Source organism: Watersipora subatra, chromosome 10 (assembly GCF_963576615.1).
Source record: "Watersipora subatra chromosome 10, tzWatSuba1.1, whole genome shotgun sequence".
Taxonomy (NCBI): Eukaryota; Metazoa; Bryozoa; class Gymnolaemata; order Cheilostomatida; family Watersiporidae; genus Watersipora; species Watersipora subatra.
The window spans coordinates 36,489,337-36,503,138 of record NC_088717.1 but is presented as its reverse complement, the minus strand read 5'-3'; the positions used below and the strand labels follow the sequence as shown (position 1 = coordinate 36,503,138).

Genomic DNA, 13,802 nt, shown 5'->3' with positions numbered 1-13,802 from the left:
CCATCCGCTCAGCATGCTCAGTCAGTTTGAACTATTCAGTTAGACAACAAGCATTTTGCTGTCAGTCGAAAATGTGTTTGACTAAATATTTTAGCTTATAGTGTGAACCATTTTATGGTCATTTTGAAAGTCAAGATTTAATAGTAAAGGAGGCATAGGTTAGTAGTGTATATGTCTCTTTACATTAAATTATATTTTAACTGCATACACTCGTCTACATTTTTGCTTGTATTGAATGTTGTTTTAAAAATTTTACATGTATGATTTTACATTAGTGTGATTTTTGCTATATAATTATAGACTTCACGGTGACGTTAGTGTGGTGTTAGTGTCAGTAAAATTGTGAAATAAAGTACCACACACTCATCAGTAAAGATCCAAGCCTTCCTAGTTGTGAACAGTTTAACAGTTAGTCAAAGTCTAGTGAATACCAATCCGCTATAGTAAAGTCTTCCTCTCAAGCCAGAGAAACTAGTGAAGTCTTCCTCTCAAGCTGGAGAAACTAGTGAAGTCTTCCTATCAAGCCGGAGAAACTAGTGAAGCCTTCCTCTCAATCTGGAGCAAGCGGTAACGTCTATCCAGCCATCAAAAGTTTATACAGGCAACAACTTGTAATTCAACTTAACCTATAAACAAAGAGCCAATCTGGCGCCACTCGATTTCCTGCTTAAATCAGTACTTCAGCCTACACGTTGTAATTGTCTCTACCCCCTTTTCACAGCTAAGTGACATTTAGTTTAGGCCTGTCAAAAACGAACCCTATAAAAGTTACGAACGTTATATTTGCACTGCGAAGCTAAGTAACAATCACTACTTTGTAGTATTGACTGCAACTTTGAAAAATAATTTTTAATATTTGTCTTGTGTTTGGTCTCATGTTAGTTTTAGTTAAAGCATTTTATCGATACTACTTGTAAACTAAGCAAACTGAGTGCGTGGTTCAGCGCGGCAGTGCGACGAGCGTTGCCATTGCATCACCGTTGCGTATTTGTTGTTTGACGGATTTGGTTTTTTGGTCATTTCATTTTTGTTCATTGACCGACCCTTGGTGTGGCAGTTGCCAGTGTTTGCATTGGCTTGGTCGGCTGGTATATCGTGCGGATCACTTCAATATTTTGCATTGCTTGCAGCTTGTTGCATAGTTAACTTGATAGAATAAATTAAAAGCATGATTATTTAGTAGCACGATAAAAAATAAATCCAGTGACTTAATCAAGTCTGGCGAAGCCAGCGAGTCAAATTCGACTCAGAATGCACCTTTAGAAAACACTTTACATGTTAGAAATAATCCGGAAGCTAGTGAACAATTGATTAACGATAGTGCATCTATCAATAGTCACAGTAGTGCCCTCAGAAGGTCATCTAAACCTAAAACCTTACGTGCTATTGCTAAAAACAATAGTGCTATGCAATTACGTGTAATCCTTTCAAAAAAGATTTTTAAAAGTCCACGTATGTTAGATGATGTTTATAGCAATGTTGAGCAATTTGATTCTGTTGAGACTCAAGAAAGCATGCTTGCTGAGTTATTTAAAAAATGTATGAGCGAAAATGGTATATTTGATGAACTTGTTGTTTTATCTAACAATAAAATTGAACCAAACACACATAAACCATTTGATGATTTTATGAAATAAGTTGACTTGTTGAAACGAACATTAGAAGAAAAGATAGATTCACTGGCACAAGAAGAAGATGAAATGCGCAAATTGGAGCAAAAAATGGAGCCCCTACAAGCAGAGTTAAAAAAACAGAACAGATTATATGAAGAACGGGAAGCAGAACGCACTGCATTAAGGGATAGGGTATTGAACAAGTCAAAAGACAGACAGATCTGTAGACTCTACAATTGTTCTGCCACAAGCAACTACATTTGCACCTTGTCAATAACCAACTGTCCCTAGTGAAAAACCTTTAGATAGTATGAGTTCATACAAACCACTGGATTTGAGGACAACGACATATCTTCAACATTGTGAGATAACGATAGCATGAACGTAGTAAGGGAGTTGTCACACAATATAGTACTAGCCATGAAAGCCTCGAAACGATCTTCCCTGAACCCCCAGTGTGCGACGGCAACCCTATTGATTTCCAAGAGAGGGAATTAGACTTGGATGCTTACATCAAATCAGAAGGACTCTGCCAGAAAGAACCACTTAGATACTTGAAAAGTATGTGTAAGGTAAAGCGAAAGACACTATTAGTGGTCATTTTATTACCAACACGGAAACAGCTTACCTAGATGCCAGAAGAGAACTGAGAGAGCAATTTGGAAGCAAACATAACGTCAATCGAGCATTGAGAAAGAAGTTAGAAGACTGGCTGAGATTTGGTGCAAAAGAAGCAACATCTTTATGCAGCTATGCAGATTTTCTGTCACTTATAAAGTCTGCTATGAATGATGTTCCTGAATTGCAGTCTCTCAACCATAGTCAGGAAAATGAGAAGTTAGCCGCAAAACTCCTTGACTGGATGATGAAAAACTGGGCACGTAAAGTCAAAGAGAAAAGATCAGCGGAACATCGTTATCCTACCTTCAATGAGTTCGTCTACTTTGTTGTGAACAATGCAGAGGTAATGGATGAGCTTTTGATGAAAAGCATTAGTGAAAATAAGAGTTTTGCTGCCAGCACTAGAAGTCCACGAGTATCTTTTAACTCAAATGTGAGAACTTTTGCTACAAGTTCTACACCTAAAACTGAATTTTGCAGGCATTGTAAAAAGAGTCATCAAACGACAGAATGTTTTTTACTAGCTAGACTTTCTCCTGCTGACAAGGAAACTTTTGTTAAAAGCAACAGGCTTTTCTACAGCTGTCTAGATTCGGGCCATCAGGCAAAAAGGTGCTATAAAAGAGCCACATGCAAAAAATGCAGCTTGGGTCATCCGACTGCCCTGCACAAGGAGCCATCAAGCTGGCAAAAAAAGAACAGTGAAAATGGTCAACAAAAAGTAGAAAGGAGCAATGAAACCAAACAATCAGCAGAGTCACCCAAAGAAAAAGATGAAATCAAAGAGCCCGAAAAGCTTGAGGTAAAAGTAACCAAAGTTACAACCACTAAAATGAGCAAGGTAGTTCATGTTAACGTATCTACCACACAGAATCCTTCCAAAGAAACATTAGTTTACACAGTGTTAGACTCAGCTTCCAACGCATCTTACATAACCAAAGATACAGCCAATATGATTCAGCTATCATTTATGGTTAAAAATGTGACAGTTGACACTCTCACAGGTGAATTGTACAAGTCTCTAAAGTTGTACAGTGATCTTAGAATTCGAGGATATAAGAACACTGACTCAACATCTATTGAAGCCTTTGAGTGGAACAAGCTTACATGTGATGCTCAAGCAATACCTGATTGTGTAAATATTCGCCAGTCTCCACACTTACAAAACTATGCTCATTGTTTACCTCAATCTCTAGACATACCTATAGGTTTGGTGATTGGTACCGACTGCCCGGAAGCATTTGAACCTTTAGAATCCGTATCAGGAAAAAGAGAGCCTTTTACACAGAAAACTATGTTGGAATGGACAGTGCGTGGAGGAAAAGTCCAACCAAAAAAGGAAAAAGAAGCCGTTGAACAAACCATGGCCCCTCAAGAAGACATGAAATTCATTGAGATGCAAGAAAAGCTTTCAAAAGATGATGAAAAGATTAAAGTGCTAAAGGATTCAGACCCTGAAGTGAACAAGGTTAAGGAAGTCAAGCAGACTAAAGTTAATTCAGAGACCCCCATGTAGGACAGATTCCTGAGGTTCAGTAGTCTTAAGAAGCTGTTGACTTCTATAGCTCATTTGCCAAAACTCTGCCGAAGTAAATCATGGAAAACTGTTTCTGCGTCCACAGTCACAGAGCTAGATGTAGCAAAGAAATATGTTATTCAAGTAGCTCAAAGAAAGCACTTTGCAGCAGAATTAGATGCATTAGAAAAGAAACAACAGATATCCAGAGCTAGCACCATACTTCAGTTCGATCCATATATCGACGGAGAAGGACTACTGCGCATTGATGGGAGAAGCAAAAACAGTAAGTTGTACAAGCTGAGTGAAAAGCATCCAATTAGCATTCCTAAGAATAATCATATAGCTAAGTTACTCATCACAGAATGTCATGAACAATCTCACCTACGACGAGTGCATATATTGAATGCATTTAGACAGAGTGGCTACTGGATAATCTCGGGTGCCAGAATGACTAGAGACATAGTGAACACATGCGTCCAATGTAAAAAGCAAGAGCCAGCCAATAGAATGAGCGACAATTTTGCAAGGACCAGTGCAAAAGCTTGTGAAACTCCTTCAGGAGCTGTACAGAAATACTATTAGAAATTGCACAGTAATCATTTATATTTTATGGAGACCTTACTTTAGTAATTTTGTGTTACATATTTATGTTAGTCTCATCTTTTCATTATCAGTATAATAGATTATTTTTAATCGTTTTAGTTTATTTTGTGTGACAAATAAAAAGATGTTAACATTAAGATTAGATTGTGGAAATTTAATAAATATTAAATTTGGTGGGAGTGTAAATGTTTCTGATTTGCAGGTATTTGCACTGGTGTTCTGTTTCTGGCATGGTACAAAAAATTACGTAACAAGCTGTGTGCATTATGAAACTGTTCGCTGCAGATCTGTTTGTGGTCTGCCTGATTGACTTGGTGCTTCTGTGGCTACTGTCACACCGTGGGTGTGTGTTTTGGACAGGATTGGGCTCTTGGGAGCAGTTTTGTTGACCAAGGAGACATGACTTTCTGGTGTGCTGACACGTTTTAAACTCTTGCCACCTTGAACCATCCGCTCAGCGCACTCAGTCAGTTTGGATTATTCAGTTAGATAACAAGCATTTTGCTGTCTGTCGAAAATGTGTTCGACTAAATATTCTAGCTTATAGTGTGAACCATTTTATGGTCATTTTGAGAGTCAAGATTTAATAGTAAAGGAGGCATAGGTTAGTAGTGCAAATGTCTCTTTACACTTTATTATATTTTAACTGCATACACTCGTCTACATTTTTGCTTGTATTGAATGGTGTTTTAAAAGTTTTACATGTATGATTTTACATTAGTGTGATTTTTGCTATGTAATTTTAGACTTGGTGACGTTGGTGTGGTGTTAGTGTCAGTAACATTGTGAAATAAAGTACTACACACTCATCAGTAAAGATCCAAGCCTTCCTAGTTGCGAACAGTTTAACAGTTAGTCAGTCTAGCGAACATAAATTTGCTATAATAACTAATTATCGGCAAATATATAGGCTACTGATTACTCCAAACTGTGAGTTATTCTGGAGATTGGTGTAGTGAAGTGTCGCAGACGCATGAATAATGCTAAGTTTATATGCATTGTGGGAAACTTGGTGGTGCCATAAAATAGCACTGATAATAAAGATCCTGCAAGATGAGGCGTGACACAGTAGCCTGACTGCAACATACGACGAGATGCTGCAAACCATAGCAACTCCCCAATTACAACAAGGTTTCCTTAAGGAGTAGAGCTGACATCCACATATGCACTAACACTGATATTCTACAGTAATTTGAGTCAAAAACTATCTGAGACATGCAAAGCTGATAATTATTACCAAGTTATTGCACAATCTCAGCAGAATAGCTGACAAAAATGTGGTAGCGTGACTTACTTACTTTCCAATTGATCCTAAGCGCCAGTTCAAGGCATATAGGGTATATTAACCTGTATCATCGTGTATTAACTGAGCTCTGAGTAAAGTGAATCATAGTATAGTTGTTTGTATAAAACGAGAGTAATAAAGTGGTAAAAACTATATATATATGAGTATTTATGTATCATCAGTCCGATTGTCTAAGGCCAAAGGTGATATAAATGATATATAAATGATATATATGAGTATTTGTGCATATCAGTGAGTATTATCAGTCTGATTGTCTGTGGGCAGAAAATATACTTTAACTTGGTTTTTAATGCGATTGTAAAAGCTAAATCGCCATACATTTGTTCGGTGTTGGTGGCTTAATATCTTACTTCTAGTGTCATGTGTCACAGGTGCAAATTTAATGTATTCATTCAATTGTATGTTGTAGAGACCCGCTTCAATTTTTCTGAAAAATAGGGTATCCAGACTATCTTGCCTGTCACTCAGAGAAAGAATTTCATTTTCATAGCGGCATTCTGTTATACTAGCTCTTTTACGGAGCCAGAAGATCCATCTCAGACCATTGTTTTGGACCTTTTCAATGTTATTTGATAGTCCCACTGGGTGTGGAGACCATACTTTGGTTGCGTATTCAAGGATTGGTTTGACCATGGTATTAAAAGCTATAAGCTTTGTCTTTTTTGGGGCACCAGTTAAGTTTCTTTTTAGGATACCTAGTGTTCGATTCGCCTTGGCAAAGGTTTTGCTAATATGGGTGTTCCACTTCAAGTTAGAGTCTATATGGATCCCGAGATACTTGCCGAATTGGAGACCGGAATCTTCTCACTACCTAGTTCGAAAATTACATATGGGGTGTCCTTTCCAAATTGAATGTGACAGCATTTCAACGGGTTGAATTTCATCCCCCATTGACTTGCCCAGTCATGCAACTGGTTTACGTCCACCTGTAAAACTTGAGGGTCGGGGTGGGAAGAGCATAACACCGTAAATCTGCATAGAGCCTAGCATCGGAGTTAGTAATTTGGTTTGTCATGTCGTTAATGTATAACGAGAAAAGAAGGAGACCAAGGACAGAGCCCTGTGGCACTCCAGATTTGACAGGGAAACTAGAGAAAGTAATCCCATTCACAGACACCACAGAGCTGCGACCCAGGAGCCAGTCTTCTATCCAGTCAACGCATTTATTGTCAAAATTATATTGGCGGAGTTTGAATAACAATAGATTGTGGGGAACTTTATCAAATGCTTTGCTAAAATCAAAGCTAATCAAATGATGGTGTTTGTTTAGGTCATAGGCTTCAGCAGCTCGGTGAACAACATGGAGTAATTGGGTAGTAGTGTTTAAGCCTTTACGAAAGCCATGCTGATTGCTTTTAAGTATCTCATGGTTGTTAATATGTTGCCACATACGCGAACATATGTGCTCCATAGATTTTGCTAAAATGGAAGTTAGGCTAATAGGTCTGTAATTGTTTTTGTCAGTACGTTTTTTACCTTTGTATATTGGCTTAATAACAGCTGTTCTCCAGTCGTTAGGGACTTTACCTTCCTTCAGACTAGTGCGTAGGAGGGTGCATATTAGTGTTGGGCCGGTATCTAATTTAGTGCCGGATCGGATATCCTTGCACTTCTTATCGGTTTTCCCCGGTATTGGTATCCTCGGTATTTACCATCTTCGGTGTCCTTTGCCAACTAAGAAAGTTCGGTATTGTCGGTACTATTGTTCGGTATGTGGTTATCAGTGTTTGTCTTTAAATGGTTTAATGTTAAATGGTTTAAACTTTAAACCATAACTGTCTCGAACAACTTTTATCGTTGTGCAAAAAGTAGCCTGTGCAAAAAACATTCTTTAGTCAGCAGTATATTGTTACGGCAAGGAGACTCCTTGTTTCAGCAAGCCAAAAAAAAGATGGGAATATAAGTTTCATGATAGATGTTTTTTATTGTTTATTCTATTAAAAAATATAGTTATTGATACAAACGTTATGTATAATAGAGAACAGATAGATAATGGCAAAGGGCTCTCTTTGTTAAATATACTGAAACAGTTTACAGAAATCTTACTATCACATATTTTAATCAGGTAATGTAATCACATAATTATACACAGTCCAATTAGAGTCTAGTCCGGTTAAAATCTTTATACATCCTCCCATCTGTGGAGAACTCCCAAACCTTCGAGGCTGGTGGCATTATCAATGTAACGTAATATAATAGTAGATACAGTAAGCGTGGAAATTTTCGTTGAATTTGTTCGCCAATGCGTGCTGAGCTTAGCATGTTCGTCAACGAAGCGTATTCGGATATCCGTATAACCATTTACCGATAGGCTTTCATGGATAAATACCGATAATATCAAACCGGCCACGGATAACTAACTGTCTCCGAAAATGATTGGTTTTCTCGAATACCGAGAATCCCTCGGTATCGGTAAGAGCGGATAACCCAATACCGGCCCAACACTAGTGCATATGCAGTCTAAAAATGAGGGACAATTTATGCTAAAATATCTGAGAGCTATTGCGGGGATGTTGTCAGGACCTGAGGCTTTTCTAGGATCTATTTTTGTTAGTAACAGTTCAACACCATGCCTACCAATGGTTATATTCTCCACTTTCGGGATAATCTTACAGGTTTCAAAAGGAGGGTAAGGGAGGGCCTGATCTTCATAGACTGAGGCAAAGTGTGTGGCAAGTGTGTCAGGTATTTTGTGTGGTTCTGTGTCAGTCAGGCCTGTGATGCAGTTTGACCTACCGCTATGTTTGTTAAGATAGTTGTATAAGGGCTTGGTATTCCCTTCCTCCATCTGTTTAGTGAGATGGCCATTTAAAAAGTATGATTTTGCTGTTTTTATCTGGATTTTTAGCTGTTTGCACAGTGAGTCAAGTTCATATTGGTGAGCTATACTAGGGAACCGTTCATTTCTTTTATATAGTCTATGTTTTTTTTCTGATTAGTCTAACTATGTTTCTATTTATCCAAGGTTGCCCTCTTGGCTTAGCTAGCTTACTGGGAATAGTATCTAGTGCTTTTCCGACACCGTCTTTAAAGTCAGTCCACTGGGATTCAGTATGTGACTTTGTGGTTTCTAATTCGCTTGCTAATGAGGAAAAAATATTTTCTATTTCACAGTAATTTGGCTCATTGTAGTTTTTGAATACACGCATAGTGTTATGGGGTGCATTAGCTGCGCATTGAGTTTTAAGGTCGACTAAAATCATGTTATGGTCTGAAATCCTAGGCAGGACCTCGCATTGTATTTCGACTTCATTAAGGAAAGCTTTGTTAGTCATGACCAGGTCTAAGGTGTTTCCTAGCCTGTGCGTAGGTGTACTAATTAGCTGTTTCAGGTCGGCCTCTATGATTAAGTCCAAAGCAAATTTGTGTTGGGCTTTTCGCGAAGAGTCTGATTTTACTTTGCCATTTCCTGGGTCACTCTGCCAGTCAATATCCGGTAAGTTATAGTCCCCAATGTAGAGACCGTTTTCATTGTTGTTTGATTCTATAATCTCAACCAAATTATCCAGGGCATATTCACTTGGGGGTCTGTAGAAAGTGACCAGATTAAATTTAACCTTCGGGTGTAATTGAAGCAATAAGGTGATGGCTTCACCCGGACCGTATTTACAGTCCACTACTTGAAAATGCTGATTTTGTTCACTGTCATTCTTTAGTGCCACTAAGACACCCCCACCATTGGTATCTCTATCATTTCGCCAGATGGTGTATTTGTCTCCCAAAAGTTCGTTATCGTCGAAGTTTGGCCCAATTTTGGTTTCGGTTATCGATATGAGATCAGGGTCATTTGTTCGGGCATAACATTTAATTTCATTTAGCTTTCCAGTAATAGAGTTGCAGTTCATAAAGAGAATACGTAAATTTAATTGTTTAGGATGCATCTTGTTTCGTGTTTGAGCTTTGGTTGCCTGGCTTTTGGTTGGTCATAGGGTCTGTATTTGGGTTGCCGTTGTGTTGTGTCGTGTTTGAAATTGGGTTGTCTAGTTTCAGGTTTGCTGTAGGCTCTGAATCTGTGTTGCAGTGTGCGTCGTCGGTGAATGAGGCAAAGGCGCTGCCTGTGGCCTCGTGTATCTCCTCTTTGTATATCTTAAAGATGTAGTTGCGTCAAAATTTAAGTTGATCTTAAAAGAAAGCATTTTTTTTTCTCTATCAGTTGATATGTTGTTTGTTGTGTTACGCGATCGCATTGCCAAGATATTTGAAGATTAAAACCGAAAAAATCTGATCACCGTAAAAACGCTCAGGCCACAAAAACGTGCCCAGCCTCGCCAAAAATGATGTCACGCGTTTGGCAACCTCTCTCTATCTCTCGTATTCACATCGGCTATTTGCGATAAAAGTCTAGTCTTACGCGGCTCTATTGGCATATATCTTATTTTGTATTTGCTCGTGTTGGCTAGAATAAAATTTTAAATCCTGCTACAGATGCATTTTTATGAATGTTTAAAAGGCCTCAAATAACGAAAATTGAAAGTTTGTTCTACTCACTTTCTCCAAATGTTGTGTAAACATTTGGGTACCGACTACCAATTCTACCGGTCTACGGTAATTCTGTCTAGTCACTTTATGTAGAACGCGGTCTTTGTATCAGCACAGTTCTGCAGCTACCCATATAAACGATATACAGCCTCCCATAAGCCCCGCCCACATTATGTCGCCTATTACCTATTGCCTACGTACTAGTTTCTTACTAGTTTCTTACTACTAGCAAGCCACCTCTTTGAAAAGAATATAGACAGGGATAGAGTTTTAAGGATGAGAAGTCTGCTGCAAACTGGATTTGAACTCACATTCTCCAGTTCTGCGGACACCCATATACCATATCCGATTCACTACAATATTCTGCAAACCATGTTTTGCATTATCTTCAACAATATTATTTTATTATATAATTTTTACAAGCAAAAATATTTTCATCTCGGCATAAAGCTTTTATTAAAAATATTCATCAAGTCGTGGCCACTCACATAGTATTAGCTGATACAATAAGACAAATTCATCTACTGCAACAAACTCAAACAAAACATCATCCAGCACGCATTCAAGTCTTGCTTTCTCCTTTATAGCAGTTTCCACACTGACAAAGCTTCTTCGGCTGGTGGGACGACATAAACATTCTGTAATCAGTAAAACAAGTAAATGTAAACAAAGTAGATGCAATAAATATGTCATTCATAGATATGTCATTCTAAAGCGTATCTATTGACAGCTTCCAAATTGGGAGTTAAATAGATTGCGAGTGTAATTTTAAAAACGAATAAACATTTAATAAAGGCACAAGTACGCCAAGCCAACGATTCGAAGCTTTGGTTCTGGAAATTAAAGATTAGCAATGATCAATCGATTTTACCCACTTCCTACGTGTGAAAATAATTTGTAATCATGACTCTAATTTACCAAAGAAAATTCGAAAAAAATATTATAGCTAGGTAAAACGGCAGATAAGCTATGAAACGATGATTGGAGATAGCAAAGAATTATCATTTTATTAATTAGTATATGTATTTATGACTATAAAAAATATTACATTTACTAAAGTATAGAAGACTCTAAGTTAATTTACCTCCATTCTGTCTTCTTCTGCAGCAAAACGCTGCTGACGCCTGTCAGCTTTGGCCATAGGCTGTCTACTCTAATCTTTTACTAAACGTTGCTCAGATAACTCTGAGTAGCGGTCGCTCGAACTTGAAGCCATTTTAAAACTATGTATAACTTAGTAATTGTTGAAACGCGTTGAATCAGTAACGATGAGCATGAATTCTCTAGCGATGAGAATCTTCGAGATCACAGACAACGCGTTTTACGAGTGATAACATTTATTACGGTCTATATAAAAATTTCGCGATCGTGATTGGCTAACGAAGCGACCTCATATTTATCGCTCGTGGTTTCGTTTCAGAAAACAAGCTAGTGACGTCACGAAATTGGCACCCGCTGGAACGTGAGCTTTTTAAAAGAGGGCCTCATTCAAACGCATATATCTCTGGACAGGGTTGGTCTACAAAGACAAAAATAGCATCAAATTGTAGCTGATGTTTTAGCCTTTTATGGGTCCTAATTTCATTTTTGACGCAACTACATCTTTAAAGGTTCTTTCTTGATATTTCAGTCTTACGTCTGCCAGCTTCTTAACAAGCTTTCGGTCTTGTTTGAGTTGCCAGTTGTCAGAAAAGGTCTAGCATAGACCTTTACATGGTCACACATGCTTTTTAGTTTGTTTATTTCTCTTATAAATCTCCATTTACTCTCTTGATTGCTGCATGTAATAAACATAAGAGTGTTACGTTCTCTTTGAGGTCTGTAGAGCCAATTTCCATTTACAACCTCATTTCTGTACATTTTACAATCTAGCATCAGTTGTTCTATGTTTATATAGGCCGGGCTGTTACGGTCCAAGTTGTATATAACGAGGGCGTAACCTGGATCTGTAACATTTTCCCTAGGGTTTCCAGATAGGGGTTGGATGGGCTTATGGTGCCCTTGTTTGCGTTGGGGAGAAAGATTGTTTTGGTTTATATATTCAGGAGCTGTGTTCTCTAAGTGAGGCGGTGGCCACTGGTAAACTGACCGGGGAGTGTTAGACCATGGGGATCTTTCATTCTGGGGACTGCCTGGCCAGATTTGGGGGTTATTCGTGGGTAGATGTGAAACAGGGCCAAGAAAGGTGTTGGGTTTGTTGTATTGGCTCAACATGGCCTCCATTGCACTCAATAATTCTTGGAATTTCGCTACATTTGTTTGGTTTTGTTCTAAATTTGCAGTAGCTTTTGTTATCGAAAACGTATCCTGATTGTTTTTTTCTAGCTCCTCTATCTTTTCTGAAAGTTTGTTCATGATTTTGTTAGCAAGAGACTCGTGTTTCACTGACATTGACTCGTCAACAGCATTGGCAAGTTTTAGAGTAATGCCACTCCAGACCTCTGCGGTGTTAGGGGGGATAAGCATTGCTTTGCAGCCTGTGCAGAGGTACACAAGGGAGTTTTCAGGGTTCATCTCAATGGCACTGTATAGGTCATCATTCAGCTTGTCATCGCAGCCTAGGTGAGTGTACCCGCCATAGAAATCACAAGGCACACTCTTAGATTCATCAAGAACTGCTGCATTACAAGAGACACATGGATTTACTTTCTTGCCTTTTCGGCCACCTGTCATTATTATTGTGATGAGTTACCATTGAATGAAATAGCTCAGTAAGATTTGTGATTTGGCACAGAGCTTATACTAAAATTGTGTGTGTGTACCCCAATCACAAATTTTCAGCCCACGTGTTTAATATAATTAACTGACTCAGAGTCATACAACACCAATGACCGGTATAATACACCCAGGATATGCCTAGCTAATAAACTGTTAGCACACAGAAGTACTTGGAAAGTGAAGAGTTCTATTCCAGTGGCTCTCTGAAGCAGATTCGTCCAAGGTTTGATAGGAATTTTGAGAAGTGAAGAGACAGATTAGAAAGTTTCGCCATTTCCCTGTTATTATCGTGTTATTATTATGTGTTATTATCACTTGAAAGTTACTTTTATTTCAATCACACATAACACAACGATTTGTGATAAGTTCTTGCCAAAGATTGTCACGCAAAGAGCTTTTAATGGTTAATAGCTAAACTCTGAAAACTAAAGGACTGACAACAAACCCACAACGTGACGGGATACAGCAACAAGCTGCAATCCATAAAACCAAAAACTTAATTAAAAGCTGTTAATCAAACTAGTCTCCTTAGACTTTAGTTTTTTAAATGATCGAAGACTTCCTAGTTAATCCAGGGTGAGTCTTCATGTAACATATTATTAAAACTGAAGTTCACGTTTACCTGCATTCACATAGAAGATCGGCGTAGTAATAATATAGGGAGATTGTTTATTATGCTTAAAATCGGTAGACAATTGTGTTAATAGAAAAGCGTTAATGCCAGGCTTTCTAGCTAAGATTGTACAACAGCGTGGACATAACGTTAGAATAGTCGCGGCCATGATCGCTGATAGTAAAAGAAACTTAGTTGTTTGCTGGGTTCCTTGGAGCTGGTGCTTCAAGCGTTGTGCGTTGCTACCACGCGGCAAGACGTAAAAACCCAATCAGAGAGTAGATATCAGCTCACGAGCCAATCAAACGGGTACATTAGGGAAAGTCATAG

The 13,802-nt window shown here is 38.3% G+C and overlaps 1 protein-coding gene across 1 annotated transcript in view; it reads right to left on the bottom strand.

Annotated features, from left to right (window-relative positions):
- LOC137407016 (methionine--tRNA ligase, mitochondrial-like) overlaps positions 1 to 13,641 on the bottom strand; it is a 39,603-nt gene extending 25,962 nt beyond the window's left edge. The window contains exon 1 of the mRNA XM_068093620.1: positions 13,482 to 13,641. Within this exon, the coding sequence (XP_067949721.1) occupies positions 13,482 to 13,641 (160 nt within the window). The remainder of the gene's footprint in view (positions 1 to 13,481) is intronic.
- Between the last annotated feature and the right edge of the window lie 161 nt (positions 13,642 to 13,802).